We start from the raw sequence: 19,438 nt of genomic DNA, 5'->3' as shown, positions 1-19,438 counted from the left end.
TTTCCTTCTGGTTTAGCTTTACGAGGAGCAGGTGGTGTTTTATTCACCATGCTCTCCACCCACTCCCTCAGGAAGTGCCTCTCCACGGTGTGCACAATGCACGGGTCTTAGACATATTTTGCTGATAGTCTGAAGCTTACTCACTTTGCAGGGAATGTAGGAATATGTGTTTGGTCTTTTATCAGAGATGGAGGTAAAGCTGAGCAGGACCAAGCAGGCACTGACTTGAGTGAGCGTGACTACAGAGAACTATTACCCCTTATTTTAAACTTTTAGCATTATTTTTCTTATAATTCGGTGTGCTTTCTATTCATCTCCATATCATTTCTGGCACTGGAATTAAATTACACAAAGAATTTTAGAAATTTAGAATTTGTTACATGCAGTTTTTAAAATTCAACTCCAGAAGTGTGATATTGCAGCATTGACTCAGCATATAATCATGTGCATGTGTGTGAAACTCCTGAGACTCCCTCAGTAAAGGAGGAGATGTCTTATTTGTATATCTGCATTTGTAAAAGTTAACATTTCTCAAGATCTCATTTCTTCTGGTTGTATATGAAATGGTAATTCATCAACATGTTGTGGTTGAGACTAGATCTCAGGTAGAGCCTGGCCTCAATTAGTGATCCTTCTGCCTTAGCTTTCTGAATGCTGAGATTACAGGCACGTGTCATGCCTAACTCATAGATTGTAGGAAATGTTTAGAAGGAGAGAGAGAGGGACAGAGGGAGAGGTAGAATGGGCATGTACAGGGCCTTTATGTTAGAAGAGGGCACCAGATCTCATTACAGATGGTTGTGAGCCACCATGTGGGTGCTGGGAATTGAACTCAGGACCTCTGGAAGAACTGCCAGTGCTCTTAACCTCTGGGCTTTGTTGGAACAGACATGTTTCCAACAAAGTATCATTGTTGTTGTTTTTAAAGAAATTTATTAACTTTATTGTTTGGGGTTTTTGTTTGTTTTGTTTTAAAAGAAATTTTACTTGTACAGTTTTTTGGTGTCGTCTTGCTGTTTATAGAAGTGTTTAAATTGTTCTGTTGTACACACAGTTGTATTTTGTCATCATCAGCATGAGAATGGACGTGGCACCTCACTTGGGCTCTTTGGACTTCACCCTTTCAGGTCTTAATTTTTATGCCATACTAGTTATCAGAGAAAGAACATGTGTAAACAAAAATAGTGTTCCAGTCTTTAAAAAGATTTGAAAAAGTTATATACTCTTTAAACTGCCTCCGCTTGAGCTAGCTGAATTACTTACTGTTTTTGCAGAGGTGGAAGCCTTCCACAAAGTGGAGGGCTGTATGTCTATTATATACGATGGGTACATGTTGATTTGGGTAGCAACAATATGACATGGATAGTTTTAGAGAAATTAAGTAACTTTGCTCAGTTTAAAAATTAGCTACTGTAGGCCGGGGGGGGGGGGGGGGGGGGGGTGTGGTGGTGGTGGTGGTGGTGGTGGTGGTGGTGGTGGTGGTGGTGGTGGTGGTGGTGGTGGTGGTGCACCACGCCTTTAATCCCAGCACTCTGGAGGCAGAGCCAGGTGGATCTCTGTGAGTTCAAGGCCAGCCTGGTCTACAGAGTGAGATCCAGGACAGGCACCAAAACTACACAGAGAAACCCTGTCTCGAAAAACAAAAACAAAATTAGCTACTATAAGAATCAAGCCTAATTCAGATTTTTTACTTTTATTCTCCTCTCTCCTTTCTTTATGTGTTTTAGAGGCAAGATAAGAGGGTCTTGCCCTAAGCCTCATTTTCTCACCCTCTGCTTATTGATATACATCCCATTTTCTTTTTGCTAAGTTAAAGTAGGAAAAAAATGTTGAGAAATACTAATGTACCATTTTGTTGTGCCTGGTTTTAGGGAATGTATTTGTGTTTCAGTCTCAGAAATGTTTAGAGATTCCTTTGTTTTTTTGTTTTTTTGTTTTCCTCTCACCAATGCTTTATTATTAGTTCGCATACACAGGCCTAGACACAAATTGAAACTTCTCGTGTGTCCACATGCAAATATTAAGTACAGGAGTGCCCAGGCACATATGCAATCACAAAACAAATGCAAACATTGGCATACCAACCCACTCAGAACCCCACCAACAGACTGGTCATATTATCATATTACCTACAGAACATATATTAAAAAGTGCCAACTTCCAAAGGAACAAGGGATGGAGGTACAATAACATACTATGTAAGCCAAGGAACTGACCTACATTATGAAGAGTCTGAAAGCTTATGAAACGCCTGAAGGCTTTTATAGCACATTTGAGCATTTCAGACATGAATCACACAGAATATCAACTACTCAGTGCTGGAACAAGCCTTTACCCCCTCCTCTGGGCCCGTAAGCTCAAGAGGGAGGTGCAGTTCAGCAGGAAGTAGGTGCTCAATAGGAAGTGAGATGGAGCCAACCAGTGGATCTGAATCACAAGGATGGGCTGGGAGGCTTCACTGCTCCTACTCAAGCAAGACCTGGTTAGCTGTGGCTCTGGCGCCAGGTCCAAGAGTTCTTCAGAGTCATCAGGGCCTCGTCAGCCTCCAGTGTCTCCTGACACTCTAAGATCGTAGAAACCGAGGCCTGGTCAGAGGCAGCTGGGCCCTGCTGTTCTGGTGGATCTCCCTGTGTAAACCAGCGTGGCCTTAAACCTCACAGAGATCTGCCTGCCTCTGACTCCCTCGTGTTGGGATTTAAGGTGTGTGCCACTATACCTGACAAGATACTTTTCTAAATCATGTTGTTTGGCAACATACAGAGGACAAGTTGTGCTTTGAGTCATCCTTGGAAGAACATGGTGGGAAGCTGAGCTGTGCATCTACTCAGTTGGGGTTCTCCTTTCAGGTTCGTTCATTTGAAACACGCAGGGCCAGGCAGGGGAGATGGCTCAGATGGAAAAGTTCTTGGGCTGTAGGCCTTACATCCTGAGTTTGAGCCCAGACACCTGCCCTGGAAAGAGAACTGAATCTCAGACATTGTCCTCTGATTCCAGCCCTTGTGTGCGCATAGCATGTTTACACCTGTATACACACACACACACACACACACACACACACACACACACACACACACACTGTATATATACACACATACATACATAAATTAATAATAAAGAAAAACTGAGGGAAATCAGGTGTGGCACATGGCCTATAATTCAGCACTTGGGAGGCAAAGGCAAAATGAGTACGCAGCAAGTTCCAGGTCAGCCTGAGTTACACAGCAGGACTACTAAAACCACCACCACCCTCCAGAACACCGAGTGTTTTGGGGTGTGGTTCAGTGGTAGACCACAGGTAGCATGGGTTGTAGCACCATTCTAAGGGGCAAAAGTCCCAACAAGCAATAATGAAACAGAATATTCAGGAATATTCAGAGACTAAATACAGTTTATAGTCTTGATAACATTTCTACCTTTTATTCATATTTATAATTTATAATTTGTTTACTTTCAAAATGAATTTAAGAGTGTGATTTTAGGTTGTAAAGTAAATCGTAGCTACAGGTGTATACTCTTTTTTGTGTCTATTAAAACATATTTTGTGAAGTTTCTTCCTTTTTGTAAATGACTATAAGAATTTTGAGCTGGGCAGTGGTGGTGTAGGCCTTTAATCCCAGCACTCATGAGGCATAGCCAGGCAGATCTCTGTGAGTTCAAGGCCAGCCTGGTCTACAGAGGGAGATCCAGGACAGGCACCAAAACTACACAGAAAAATCCTGTCTTGAAAAACAAAACAAAACAAAACCAAAAAAAAAAAAAAAAAAAAAAAAAGAATTTTGAGTTTGAGCTTTGAAATGTCTCTAATTTGCCTAGGTAAGCAAGAAACTACTCTCTTAGATTTCTTCTGTGATTCGTAAACAAGAGTACTCCAGTCTTAAAAGTTAGAATATTCTTTTGGGCAGCAGGGATAATAATTATTTGATCTTGTATATAATAGTTATTTACCGAACTACAACTGGGTGAAGTGGTATTTCAGAGAAAAATATAGCTCACAAATACAGATGGATGCGCACCAGTGTATTGTTAGACATGTGTAAGTAAATTGCCATGCACATAGACGGAGGAGGAGTAAACTGTTTAGCCTGACCCAACAGAGATCTGACTTCTTCCCTCCGTGTAGTCATTTACATCATTCTACCTGACAGGTGTGTGTGTGTGCGTGTGCATGTGCGTGTGTGTGTGCGCGTGCATGCGTGTGCGTGTGTGTGTTTCTTTAGTGAAGGGACAGGCCACACCCGTTAGTGTCAGGGAATGGCTTGGCCCAACCCAAGGTAGTCATGTCATTTAGTGTGGAGACTTAGGGCCTTCTTACTGTCCAGGTGACTTGAGTTCAGTTACATGAGCAGTGCATCATGCCATGTAAAGATGCCTCCATAAAACCTACACTCCGAAACTCCTCAACACCCACCATGCCACATTGTTACGTGTGGATAGTGAGAGAGTACAATAGCCCACTCCATGGGGAGGGGACAGGAAGTTTCAGATTTGGAATTCTCTCAGACCTGTCCTATATATTTTCTCTTGTGGCTTATTTTAACCTATATCCTTCTGTTTTATTTCAGAATTTGAACATGATAGCTTTTAGTGAGTTTCATGAGTGCGTCTAGTAAATTATTGAGCCTAAACATGGCTTTAGGAACCTTCCAAATTTGAAGTTGGTATCAGAATTGGGGACATTTTTTAGTCCTGCATTTTATATAAACTACAGACAGAATACGTTATTAGACAGCCTCCTGGGAAGCAGTGTGGAAGTGTCACGTAAGCGAAGAAAGATAAAATTAAGAAAGATAAAATTAAGCAAAATCAGGCAAGATGAGGGAAGAGAAAGTTTTAAGATTTGCTAGAAACATTAACTAGTTAGGAACAGGTGGAGACAGGCCCGAGAAAGGAACACGGGAGAGGTCCTGCTTGTTGCAAAGCTTGAGATGGGATGACAGTTGCCAAGAGCAGTGTTTCCCATCCACTGGTGAGGACCCGTGTGACTCAGGAGGCTAAGCTTTACCTTTGAGTGGTTTCATCAAAGTCAGGCTGTCTTCTGTCTGCTGCTTGTCTAGTGTGGGTCCTTTTTTCCAGTCCCTTTGGATCCTTTCAGGTTCATGCTGTTTGTGAGGAAGGAGCAAAGCGGAGATGAGAAGCGGAAGGAAGAGACAGTAGAGGAACAGATAAAACTGCCTTTTGTCCATTCTTAGATGGAGGAAACCGTATTTCCTTTCATGCCACTGCCGCTGTTATCTGCCATACTCCTTAATTTTTTTGTTTGCTTGCTGAATTGTGCAGTCCTAAAAGGCAAGAAATGAGTTTGTTATTTCTCTCTTATTTAGCTGGACAAAGAAGGAAAGTAGCATTGATTAAATGCCTCTTGTATGATGTGTCACATGACTTGCCAATGTCACATGTAGCCACTTAAGATTTTCCAATGTTTATATTCCATAAACACGATTTAATAAACAGATGCTTTCATACATATTAATATTTATGATTTTATAACCAAATAAAACTGATGAATCACTTTTTTTAGTGAATCCTAATTACCAGTGATTTTATATACCAACAATCATTTACAAAAATACACAAACTCTTTTTCCTTCTTAAAGCTTTGGATTCCTTTGCCTATTAAATTGTGCTGTACTTTTCCTCATCATATTTTGCCCTTATGTAATTCATTTTATATATTAACATATTTCATGAATATTGATCACCCTGTTTCTACAATAAAAGTATATATGTAAATTTAATTCCAATGCATCTCCTAGTCATTACATTGTAGTCCTCATATAGTAAAGCCATACAAATGTAGTATAAATAATTAAATAAAAAAAAATAAAATGACCAGAAATAAATCTTTTAAATGAGGTGGTGAAACTATTTCTAAAACTTTGATTCAGTTGGTTTAATCTTTCGTGGATAAATAATACTTATTGCTGCAATGAAGTAGTGTTCAGGATTGCTATGTGTATGAGTGGTACTGGGACTGAGCCCAGGATTTTGTCAACTCTAGGCAAGTGTTCTTAACTTCCCCTTCAAACCTTTTTCTGAGACAGAGTTTTGCTAAGTTTGCACACTTAGACCTGCTTCTGCCTCTTTAGTGCCAAGATTACAGGTGTGCAGACTTTACTTCTTTCCCTGTACCTTGTACTGGCCGAGCAGTCTGTTCCCATTGTTTATTGGATTGTAATAGAATTTTCAACAGTGTTGTTATTTAAACACTATCATAAAAGTCACACACCAGCTGATTATTTGATTAAGCTCTTCAGTATTATTGAAAGCAAAATTCAGAAACCACCAGGCTAGCTGATTACAGTCATAGAGACATGACATTCAGGGAGGTATACTTGGAAAAGCTCTTAAGGCTCTTGCCTTCCCCTCCCCATCCCCCAATGCTGGGCGTCAAACCTAGGACTTCATGCAAGTTAGGTGTGATCCCTTGTATTCATCTGGGTTATGAGGGATTAGCTAAATTAGGTTAATTGAGGCGAGATGTCCCATCTTGAATGTGGTAGCATTCCATGGTCTGAGGACCTGTACTGCATAAAAAGGAGAAAGCTAGCTGGGCATAAGCATTTGCCACTCTCTACTTCCTGTCTGTGGATGCAATGTGACCAGCAGCCTCACATTCCTACTGCCATGCTATCCTCAGCACAATGGACTTCTTCAAATTGTGAGTCAAGTAAACCCTTCTTCTGAAGGTTGTTTTGGAAAGGTATTTTTGTCGCAGCAATGAGGAAAGTAACTAACACTCTCTGAAAAGGGGGTTCCTAAGTAGCTGGATTATTGGTCATCATTATTGGTACTCGTTATTGGTCTTTTTCTCAGAGGCATCACGTTTGCCTGAACATTTCACAAAGTGTTGAGGAAGAGTTGATATTGTTAATTTCAGTATGGCTATGTTAAATGGTTTTTCTTGATGGATTGTTATACACAATTATAAATAAACATGTATTAAAAAATACCATTTTAAGGAGGACGTCTGATTTCCAACCTCTCTGGCAAAGCTGGTTTACTATGTGCAGCTAGAGTTTTCCTGCCTTGCCCACAGTCAGGACAAATCTCTGTCACCCGTCAGTCCCACAGCCACTCAGACCCAACCAAGTAAACACAGAGACTTATATTGCTTACAAACTGTATGGCCGTGGCAGGCTTCTTGCTAACTGTTCTTATAGCTTAAATTAATCCATTTCCATAAATCTATACCTTGCCACGTGGCTCGTGGCTTACTGGCATCTTCACATGTTGCTTGTCATGGTGGTGGCTGGCAGTGTCTCCCTCTGCCTTCCTGTTCTCTCAATTCTCCTCTCTGTTAGTCCCACCTATACTTCCTGCCTGGCCACTGGCCAATCAGTGTTTTATTTATTGACCAATCAGAGCAACACATTTGACATACAGACCATCCCACAGCATCTGTGTCAGACTTACCAGATTTGCTCTTACAATAGAAAGAGTCTGACTTCGTTTTTATTGTTTATATGTCTGCGCATCTGACTGCGTGTGCAGATGTGTGGAAATGCCTGAAGAGGCAAGTAGAAGGCAGCACTGGATCCATCCCTTGGCACTGGAGTATTTGTGAGCTGCCCAGCATGGTTGTTGGGATCCAAACTCAGGCCTTCAGGACAGAGAAACAAGCATTCCTAAACAATCTATCATCTCTCCAGGCAGACATTATTTCTCAATTAAAATAAATGTGATGATATACATGCTCCTGAAACGACTTCCCTTGCTTCATCTCTCCGCCTCCCCCCATCTCCTCCTTCCCCTTATTCTCTCTCTCTCCCCTTTTCTTCTGAGTTGAGAGTCTCACTATGTTGCCAGGGCTGTTTTAAACCCTTCACCTCAAGCGGTCCTTCTCTTTCAGCCTCATGAGTAAAAAGAAAGGAAATCAACATTACTTTTCTACATAGACCTCTGTTCCTTGTTATGGAGATAGAGAAAACATAACAGGCTTGAACAATGGAGTTGATGACCTGGAAGTGGTTGGTTGTCTGTTTCTGTGACAACCTCAAACGAAAAGTCTTTTTTATCTTCAGCAGTACAAATGAAAGATGCCTGTTATAACATTTATAGAAATCTATATTTTGTAGATAGAGAAACTGAGATAAAGGAGTGAGGTTCCTGTCTGTGGTCAGCAAGCTACTGAATAGGTGAGCTGAAAATTCCTGCTCCGTGGTGGGGTGCTTGCTGTGCATACATGAGGACCTGGTGTTTTGATCACTGTACCAGTATAACAAGCTGACTCTAGTCTCATGACCACTTGTAAAGCCAGCCCTGTGGGGACCGGAGAGAGGAGGATCTCTGGGCCTTGCTTGCTACCAGTCTAGCCGGAAAAACGCCAGCTCCAGGTTCAGGGATAGTCTGTGCCTTAAAGGAATAGAATAGAGAGAAATAGAGGAAGATAGCTGGCACCCTCCCCTGGCCACCTAATTGTGTGTGCAGGCATGTCCACTCATGCACATGTGCACATAGACCAGCTCCCCACTGACATCTACTAGCAACAGCAACCAAACCCTTCATCTGGGCCTGGTGGTGGAGGCTCATAATCCTGGTTTCTTGGGGAGGCTGAGACAAGAGGGCTACAAGATCCAAGTCTACCTGGGCTTCACAGTAGGTTTAAAGCCAGCCTGGGCTGCTTAGTGAGACCCTTTCTCATTGTGAAAGGGGAAAAAAGTGGGCCCTTCCTTAGCATGTATGTGCATATGTGTGTTTGGGGGGCACTGGGGGTGGACAGGAAAACGTGTGCCATTCTTTTTTAGTACATAGCTTGGTACATGGTAAATGTTTACTATGTAGTTAATGAATAATCACAGTGTTCTTTGAACTTTTAAAATCCTTAACTCAGGAGTTAGTAGTTAAATTTGAAACTTCAGAAGAGAGTGCCGTTACATGTGATTCACTGCAGAGGAATACTAAAGGTACCTTGTGTTTCAGTCCATGGTCACATCAATGCCTTCACGCCTGGGGTGGTGCCAGAGGAAGTGACTAGTTACAGTGAAGAGCCAGCTGCTTGGGTATTCCTGATGTTTGTCAGTCAAGTCAGAGACATACACTAGTGTCATAGTGTTCATTTGATAGAACTCAACAGATTGTGCCCTCCAGTTTGATCGGAGAACATGCAGTCAGATGAGTCTTGAGGCAAGTGTGTTTGTATGTTTGTCTGACCAGTGTGTTCTTGTGTGTTGCAGGTATTCTCTGAAACCAAATGACCAGATCTTGGCTGAAGACAAGCACAAGGAATTGTAAGTTCATTAGACCTCAGTTGTACATACTTGACTCTATGAAGTAGGTGTATGTAAGCTGCTTGATTTAAAAATTACTTACGTGCGTGCACACACACACACACACACACACACACACACACACACACACACACACACACACTATGGCTGTAATCTTAGTGGGATTAGAGTAATTTGCACTGTATAATTTGTGCTATATCAAATGTACCCCAGGGTAATTGTTTGTGATACTCATTGAAATATGTCACATTGTATTTGATTTTCCAGATTGCTGTTATGTTTGGAAACACATCACTTCTTTTTCTTTCCTTGGATAAAACACATAATTCATGGTTAATTTTGTAGTTTTATTCTGGTGCTTTTTCTAGCACTTGTTAAAGATGAATAAACATGACTCTATTTCTTTTATAGTTTTATACAAAAGCAAATACCTCTCTGTTGTTTAGAATAAAGTACTTAAAATATGAAGCCTGGATTTTTTTTTTTTAAATGTACATCTATCTTTTAGACTTCTATTTTTTTTTTTTTTTTACTTTTGAGAACTACTTACCATGGGATGCTGGGATATTTTCTTTGACATTTTTCTGCTGGAAGGTGGTATTTTAAAGATTGCCATCTGACAAGGACTGTCAGTATTTTAGTTGCAAATGATCGGTTTGGAAAATTTGAAACTTATGTCAGTCTTTTGAATAGGATTGTCTAAAGGGGGAAGCTTTAAACTTTTTATAGGGTTCTATTTTGTTTTAGTCTATTTTCCCCATTATTCAGTAAAGAAAATGCTGGTAATGTTGGATATTATATAAACAGGCAGCATCATTACTGTAAAAGGAAGAATTGGAGGACTTAATTCTAATTATATCCTTAGGTTACACTATATTACTTATTCTGTGTATCAATTAAGTCTGTATCCCATTTATAATTATATTGATTTTCAAAAGTCCCTTGGAGATTTTCTTAGTGTATCAGATACATTTTAATGTTAAAGACATTTAATTAATTAATTATAAAATTCTCACTTTGTAGTTCAGGATGACAAAGTATCACTATGCCCTGGCTACTTTTGAACTCAGAGCAACCCTCTGCCAGCCAGGCGCCGGGATGATGGGTTATGGAACAGAGCCACAACACCCTGTAGCCATTTTATCCTCATATCTAACTCATATCCCTCTGGATTTACTTAATTGAGTCTTCATCTGTATACACAGCACATAGGCACTATGTCCTGTTTGTTATGTAACATTTGAATTGTCTGCTTTTCGGTTTGTTTTAATGTTTATTTGTTAGCTGTCCAATATACAGTTCACCTCCATGTTAAGAACTTGACTAATGATTTTTTTCTTGCAATTTATTATGAAAAATAATTTCTGACATTTAATTTTACCGGATACATAAAAATGTAACTATGGAAGAATTAAACATACACTATACATTCACCCACATATTGGTTAGTAAGTTTCAGATGTCAGAAGACTTCCCCTTAAATTACTGGGTTTAATAGTTAAGAGTTTCTTGTTTTGGTTTGGTTTTTTTTTTTTTTTTTTTGCTTTTGTTCTTCTAAATTTCTTATGTTAGAATTTTGAATAAGGGAAATCATAGGTGTGACTTTTTTTTTATTTAATAAAGCCTTCTTTTTCTTCTTCCCTGTCCCTGTGGGGCGTTTTCCCCCCCCACCCCCCCCCACAGTTCCCCAGAGTTTTCTTGAGTGTGAGCAGCAGGAAATATTAGATAGAAGAATTTATTGCGGAGAATATTGCGGAGATAAACAGATAGAAAATAAAGGATAGCCTTGAGAGGGCCTGGAACCTTTTCCAACGGCCAGACTGTCTCTGCCCCAGGGTTTTTATAGAGACGCCAAAGGGTGGAGCAAAAGACCTCCTCCCCCAGCACAGCCAAGTGCAGGCCATCTCAGACACCTGCACTCAGGCCCGTGGTCCTAATCATCCTCTATTCGGACCTGCTGGGTAAAGCCATGAGGAATCCGAGAACGGGCTCCCACAGGTCCCCTTCTTTTGGCATAGACTTTCATAGCCCTGCCTAGCTTGGAACTCTCTTTGCATACTACCATGCTGGCCCTAAACTCATAGTGATCCACCTGCCTCTGCTCCTTGAGTGGGGGCATAACCATACATTACTATGCTTGGCTATTCAGTTTGTTTTTGAGGTAGATCATCATTATTGTTGCATGTGCCATTTAATTCCCTTTTTATTGCTGATTAGTATGGCTTTTTTTTTTTTTTTTTTTTAAAGACAGGGTTTCTTTGTGTATCCCTGGCTATCCTGGGTAGTATGGTATTTTTATCTGAATAGTTTATCTGTTCTTTATTGGTTAGTATTGGCAGTTGGGTGACTTTTTCTGTTTTCTGTCATGTAGTTTCTTTGACCTCTGCCCTAACAAAAACTTCCAATTGAATATGAATAGAATCTTGAATTAAAATTCATCTTCAGCTCTTCATGAAAGATGTTTATAAATAATCTCATTTTTGTCTTCAAAATTCAAATAGCTAGAATTCTCTCTGAGAAGGTAGAAATGCTAATCTAATCACCTTCTTTTGATGATTGTGTGCATGTGTTGAATTGTTGAACTTTACTATGCCCTATAAATATGAACAAATATTTTATATCTGTTGAAAAGAATAGCCCAAATCTCTTTGTGCTTAAGACTAATGCTTTAAAAAATTTGCAATATAGATACAAAGCAAATTTTATGGCTGAGAAGACAGCCCAGTGAGTAGAGAGCTTGCCTGGCAAGTGTGAATCCCTGGATCACGTGGAACATAAGTACATGGTGTCTGTGTAGTGCCCGTGCTCTGGCGGTGAGACATGAGGTGTGGATGGAATTCCCCAAAGCTTGTGGGACAGCAAGATTGTTGTGCTCAGTGGCAAACCACAGAGTGACTCTGCTTAAAACAAGATGGGTCATGATGACCAACACCCGAGGTTGTCCTCTGACCACCACATATTTCCTGTGGTATACATACACTTGCACTTAACACACATGTAAAGTACATATGTACACACGTACGTGTATATACATACACGAAAAAAATACCAAAATGTAATTATCTAATCAATGATGCATATATTATCCTATAAAACACTATTATTAATTCTTGTTTTTGTTTTATTTTGTTTTTGTTTTCGAGGCAGGGTTTTTCTGTGTAGCTTTGGAGCCTGTCCTGGAACTTGCTCTGTAGACCAGGTTGGCCTCAAACTCACAGAGATCTGCCTGTCTCTGCCTCCCAAATGCTGTGTTTAAAGGTATGCACCATACCGCCTGCCTCTATTATTGATTCTTATATTCAAAATAATCAATTCTTTATGATATTGTTAAAAAAAAAACTGGATACTATCACATTACTCACTTACCTACACTGTACCCTGATTCAGTGTATACAAACAAGCTATCAGTAACTGATAGTTGTTATTGCTTTATGTGGAATCACTGTTTTTATTAAAAATATATACTGATAGTTGGTATTGCTTTATGAGAAATAACTATTTTCTATTAAAAATTGTCTTAGTTCCCAAAATCTGATGAATCAGATTCCATAAACAGTCACTCATACTTCATGGACACTCTCTCCAACCTCTTCCTGGAAAACCCACTTGTCACACGGAAGCTATTAGTCAGCAGTGATATTTGTTTCTCCAAGCAGAATGATTTTCCTTGTTTCTACACACGGAATACTCTGCTCTAGGGGATGATTTTAAGTTAGGGAAGTAGAACAAGTACAGTTGTGATGTGATTAATCCAAAACTATGGGCTTCATGCTTCGCTCTGTGAATAATTCCATAATGGAATTGGTTATTAGTTTTCTATGGATTTTTTTTTTACTTCATTGCAATCTTAGTTTTATAAGCAGAATAACTTAAAATAAGAAAAGTGTCACATTTGTTCAATAGTTTTTTTCCTTGCTTGCGCCAGTTACTGTGTATGAGCACAACACATCTATGAAAAAGTACACCCGAGAAACAGTCTAAAGAGAGAATGGTGCATTTTGGCTCACAGACTCAGACTCAGTCCAGGGTGGCTTGGCTTCATCCCTGTAGGAGTGTGGCAAAACAGAAGATGGTATAAAGGTGTGCTAGAGGAAAGCTGCTCTGGAAGCCAGTAAGAGAGAGAGAGACAGAGATTCAGAGGGAGGTGGAGCTATGAAGGAGGGAGAGAGATCGGAGAGAGTGAGAAAGGACAGTTGCCAGGAATGAGATATTCACTTTACAGGCACACCACCTCCAACGGAGTCCCCACATCTTCCTATTTTTATCACCTCAATAATGTCATTAAATTCTTAATCTATCAGTAAGGTAGTTCATGGATTAAGACAGAGCTCCCATGATTCATTCTTGATCTGAAAGTCTTATTTTTGAATATTGCATTAAGGACCAAGCCTTCAACGAATGCCAGGGGCTGGGGAGTTGCATTTTATATCCATGCCATATCATTGTACTAGGTACCATTCAAAGATACTGTATAGTTTTTGTATATCTATCATGTCTCAGCAAAGTTATTGAAAAAGTGAAAGATAATAACTTCATTTGTAAATAAGAGACTTAAGAATAGTTTGTTTTCTTATTTTTGGACAGATCTGCAATGTAGAAGAAAGAACCATTTTTTTTTTACACAAATATATTTGTTTTATAAATATGTAAATTTTATATTGCTTTGAATATGAATAGTGTATTGAGATGTGAACCTGAAGATTCCTGTAAGAAAAGTTAATAGTTGGTAAAGTTATTACTGAAAGCTTATCCATACTACTTTATAGAAAGTAAACTTGATAGCTGATGTTTTTTCTCCACTTTGCTATACTCTACAAAGCAGGAGGAAATATCAGATATCTCTTAAAGGGACTTAGATTTATTTGCTTGACCCTTTTAGACAGATGCTAAGGTAAAGTCTAATACCCCATTTTGTCATGAATATGGCGAGAGCCATATTAATAAAGTGACCTGTTGTAGGTTAATATGCCCATTTAATGACAATACTGAGCCAGAAACTGGTCTTCTGATTCCTATTGAAAATGTTTTGTTTGTTTTTTGGTTACATCAAAAAGCTCCCTAAATATACACTAATTTTATTTACTTTTAGAGATTATTTTATTTTGTGTGTGAGTGTTTTGCTAGCATATATATGTATGTATACCATATGTGTGCATGGTCCCTGTGGAGGCTAGAAGTGGTTCTCAGGTTCCCTGGACCTACATTTACAGATGGTTATGAGCTGCCATGTGGGTGCTGTGAACCAAACCCTAATCCTTTGCAAAAACATCAAGTGCTCTTATCTGCTAAATTAACTCTCCATGCCCTTACACAGTAATTTTAAAAGGTTAATATTAGATTTAGTAACTGATAAGAATCAACTCAATATCTTGCTGCCTAAATTAATATCACAGGACCAATTTGTGATTTTAGAACCAATACTAAGTGGGTTGCAGAAAAATCAACCAAGTATTGTATATGCTGTGGGAGGTCAGTTCCCACTTTTTCCAGGGTTCCTATGAGGAGGAGAGAGGATTTAGAAATATTAGGTAAAAAGATAGCGAAGAGGAGAAAGACAGAAACATAGGATAGCTTAGGGAGGACCTGGGTTAGTACCCAACGGCCTTTTCTGTTTATTCAAAAGGCTTTTTATAACAATGCAAAGGGGAGAGGCAAAAGACCTCCCTCTTGCTAGATCAAATCAAACCGTACAGCCAAGCATAGACCCTTCCAAACTCCTGATAACCACACCCATGGTCAAATCATCCCCTTATGCAGCCCTGCTGGGTAAAGCAAGCTCAGATTCTCTGAACCTGAGTAATTTGGGCTTCCACAATATGCATGGCTTCCAAATTGAAGACACTTAAAATTCCTTTAAGGTAAGGCAAAAATACAAAGGTTTATATCAGATTCATACAAAAAATGTTTATGCTTATGAAATGTCAGACTCATAATTTGAGTTATATTCTACATTTTGTATTTGTTTTATATGCAATAATATTGAGCCTGTTTTGTGCTTTTCATTTCTTTGAGTACCTTGAGTATCTTACTCAGGACCTTCATCATTGGCATCTTTGTTTGCCTTAGATCTCCTTCCTCTAGACCATGTCAGACTTGTTCTCTCTTAGTCTTTTTGATTCTATGCTTGTTTCCATCGGGAAATTTAACCTCCAAGATACCAGTCTCCTTTATGTAGGAGACATTTATTCATGTATGTTTTTTGTTTGTTTCCAGTGGTGGGGACCAGACTTGGCCTCATGGATACAGGCAAGCACTCTTAACACTGAGCTGTATTCTAGCAGGCCCCAGAGTCATATTTTAAAGTTGTCTTTCTATGTAGTCTTAATGTTTGCAAGGGAACTTTGCTACATTGCTTTTTAAATTGGTCTTTGAAAAGCTCCTTTGGGTGTCTACTAACTAGTTGGTTCTTTTTTCTTTTTGGGACAGGGTTTCTCTGTGTAACAGGCTGGCCTGGAACTTGCTTTGTAGACTAGGCTGGCCTCGAACTCACAGAGATCTGCCTGCCTCTGCCTCCTGAGTGCTGGATCAAAGGTGTGCACCATCACCACCACCCACTGGGCACTAGTTGGTTCTTGTAAAGCTGCTACTCTGGGAATAAATACTCAACCTGTGTTAGAATCCTTTGGTCCTTTTTTGCTGATTTCATCAGGTATCTTCTATTTGGATCCCAGACTAGCATCAATGAGGTCATTTAAGTCTTAAGCATATCCCACAAATGATTCAAACTTTTCTTATAAATTTAATGGTGGAATCTAAGAGACTATATCTAAAGAGATTACTAAATAAGGTAAAATAGGGATTATAATGGCAAATCATTATTCCAAAGCCCAGGTGTTATTTGAGAGACAGCTTTTCCAAGAGTAGAAGTCTGTGCAAAAGGCTATCAGTACTCGAGCCCAAGGCAGGGTGATTGTGTGTTCCAGGTCAGCCTGGGCTACATAAACTTCTAAGCCAAGAAAGGTGTTATAAATATTAGCATGTACACAAACCTACAACCATACTTTTATGCATTTATGTATACTTAATTATTTTAAAAGATTTATTTATTTTTATGTGCATTGGTATTTTGTCTGGGTGTATGTCTATGTGAGGGCATTGGATCCCTGGAACTGTACTTACTTACAGTTGTGAGCTGCCATGTGGGTGCTAGGAGTTGAACCCTGTTTCTCTAGAAGAGCAGCCAGTGCTCTTAACCCCTGAGCCATCTCTCCAGTCCTGGTATATTTAAATTTTGGTGTACATGGTTTCTTTTTAGCTTCATTAAATTCCTTTAAAAGAAGATTTTCTTGATTTTTTTTCTTATGTATATTAATTTTTCCTCCATTTATGTGTATACCATCTGCATGCAATACCTGAAGAGGCCAGGAGAGGGCGGCAGAACTCCCAAAACTGGAGTTGTAGAGAGAGAGGGTTGTGAGCAGCCATGTGGGTACTGGGAACTGAATCTTATAAGTGCAACCAGTGCTCTTAAGTGCTGAGATCCCCATCCCACCTCCAAAGATAAAGTGTAATTATTACTTTTTTACAAAGAAAACATTAAATGCAAAAGGCAGAACAACTAAAATAATTTCTCAACTGTCAGGCTTAGATGTGTCATCAGATACCTCACTGAAAACTCAGAGGAGAAGGTTCAAATTGCTCAGAACACACTGACTCCCTTTACTGGTTAGGTCAGCAGTTAGGCATGCCTATATACTTCTTTCAAAAATTTAACTTTTTTTTTCTTTCTGAGACAGGGTTTCTTTGTATAGCCTTGGCTATAGAACTTGCTCTGTAGACCAGGCTAGCCTCAACCTCACAGAGATACTCTTCCTACCTCTGCCTCCTGAGTGCTTTGTGCTGGGATTAAAGGTGTGCACATTAACCTCGACAGGTCTGTTTAGTGCTTTTCCCTGAACCTTGGACCTTTATTCCCCAAGAGGCTGATGCAGGAGGATTCTGAGTTTATGACCAGCCTGGGCTGATAGCATGAACTCTTTCTCAGACAGCAAAACAAAAATTCATACCCACCAAGAAGCCAATCAATTTCCTTAATTTTTTCCGACAACAGAATAGGTTTAACTTATAATGGTGTTGTGTCCTGATATTCATTGCTAAGCTTCTAATAAAATTCAAAATATATATGTGCTAAAAATCTTACACTGACACTTCCTTGAGATCAGTATACACTTGCTTCATATTTAAAACATGAGATACTCATTACCCATCTCCCCTGGGAACTTTGAGTACACTGCTGTTCGGAGGCCTTGTTTTTGAGACTAAAGCTGTTATGTGGACTTGTTCTCCAAAGGATCAAGAGACATCTTATTAACTAATTGAAAAACAAAACTAAACAAAACCACTACCAGTTCTAATGACAGTTAATGAATGTATATTTTGTGTCTTCTTGGAAATGGAATGCTACCACATGCATGTTGTCTGTGGTACTTTGAGTCAGCTAATCATTGAGATGGACCTGTGGAGGATAATCTTAGCTCATATCAGTGACTGGAATCTGTGACTTCCAGCAGACTCTGACTGGAAATTTGTTTTATTATCATTTTATTCTTTGGTGCTAGCTCCCTCTGTGGAACTCCATAAAGACTGCAGCATGATTTCTCATAATGTAACAGAGCAATTAAGATAGTATGCAGACTAGATTGGAACCTTCCCTTGAAGTTTTAGTTATTTCTCAATCAGTTCCATGTGACAATTTGACCTTGGAGCCATCCCTCAAGTCCCCTTCTATTGTTGTTGTTTTGTTTTTTTAATATTTATCATTACAAAAGTACTTCCCAATGCAGCACGTAATAATGCATTAATTTGTATTATTCTTGAAACTGTTTAGTGTTAGAAATTGTTTTAATAAGAAATTTAAAATATTGCCTAAATATCACAAGTAATGTAAATCCTTCACTTTGGCATATTTAAATGTTGCTCTCTTTATACTTTCTTAGCAGAGAGAAAAATCTTTATTTTTCCACGACATTTGAATCAATTTTGTTTATAAGTGTTTCTAATTGTAGCAACCTCTTCGTGTTGGTAATCAAGTTTACACAGTTACTGTAACTGCTCTTTTAGGTTACAGCTTTTTAAAAACAAGTTTTAGGTTTCTCTAATCAGATTTTTTTTTTTTAATATGTTGTTCTGGGCTTTGGATGTAGCTCAGTGGTTTTGAGTCCTTGCTTAGCCTATTCAAGGGCCTGTGTGTGTGTGTGTGTGTGTGTGTGTGTGTGTGTGTTTTGTGGATGAGAGCATAAACCTTTTAGGTACTTAATCTCTCAAAAGTCATGAGATTGACTGGACCCCTATCAGAGAACTTCCTTCTGCAGTCGATGGGAATTAACACAGAGATTCACAACTGGACAATATACAGAGAGTGAGAAATTTTGGAGCACTTAATAATAAATAGGGTGTTTTCACGAACCCTTAGGGATCTGTTCTGAAGAGGAGATGGGAAGACGGTAAGAACCAAAGGTGATGGATGACTCCAAGAAAACAGTGTCTTCCAGACACAGCAGGACTGATGCACACACAAACTCAGGAGACGGTGGCAGCATGCACAGGACCTGCACAGTTCAAGCCAGACAGGGTCCCATCCCTGAGAGGAAAGTAGACAGAGGCTCTCACCCCTACCCAAGAAGCTATCTACAGTTGATACCCTCTGGCAAAGGGGAAGTCAGTTCTCTAATGGAGTGGCTGTGTCATCCACACTACAGGGCAGGCCCCATGCCCAGGAGTAGTTGGTCAACACAAAATAAAATCAGCAGTATTGCCATGGGCTTTTTGTTTCATTTTGTCTTGTTTTGGCACTTTTTTCTCTTACTGGTCTTGTGCTTTTTTGTTTTTGGTTTTTTTTTTTTTTTATTATTTTGGTTTTTCGAGACAGGGTTTCTCTGTGTAGCTTTGTGCCTTTTCTGGATCTCACTCTGTAGACCAGGCTGGCCTCGAACTCACAGAGACCGGCCTGTGTCTGCCTCCCAAGTGCTGGGATTAAAGGCGTGTGCCACTACCACCTGGTTGTTTTTTTTTTCTTTTAAAGAGGAAATTGAGTGGGTTGTGAGGTGTAAGTGGGAAGGATCTAGGAGAAACTGGGGGAGGGACAAACATGTTCAGAATATTTCAGTTTAAAAAAGTTGTGAGATTTATATACTACTCTTAAGAAGCTTTTGCTTGCAAGTGACTCACCGAGTCCTAGATGCAGATGATTTTGAGTTTATCATCCCTAGGGT

The 19,438-nt window shown here is 39.5% G+C and overlaps 1 protein-coding gene across 2 annotated transcripts in view; it reads left to right on the top strand.

Annotated features, from left to right (window-relative positions):
• The window catches only part of Adk (adenosine kinase), a 407,238-nt gene that overhangs the window by 45,789 nt on the left and 342,011 nt on the right, over positions 1-19,438 (top strand). For both annotated transcript variants that reach the window (XM_006984766.3, XM_006984767.4), the window contains exon 3: positions 9,174-9,227. In XM_006984766.3, coding sequence (XP_006984828.1) covers positions 9,174-9,227 — 54 coding nt within the window. The remainder of the gene's footprint in view (positions 1-9,173; positions 9,228-19,438) is intronic.

Source organism: Peromyscus maniculatus, chromosome 9 (genome assembly GCF_049852395.1).
Source record: "Peromyscus maniculatus bairdii isolate BWxNUB_F1_BW_parent chromosome 9, HU_Pman_BW_mat_3.1, whole genome shotgun sequence".
In the NCBI taxonomy this organism is placed as follows: Eukaryota; Metazoa; Chordata; class Mammalia; order Rodentia; family Cricetidae; genus Peromyscus; species Peromyscus maniculatus.
This window is presented reverse-complemented; position numbering and strand designations above follow the sequence as displayed.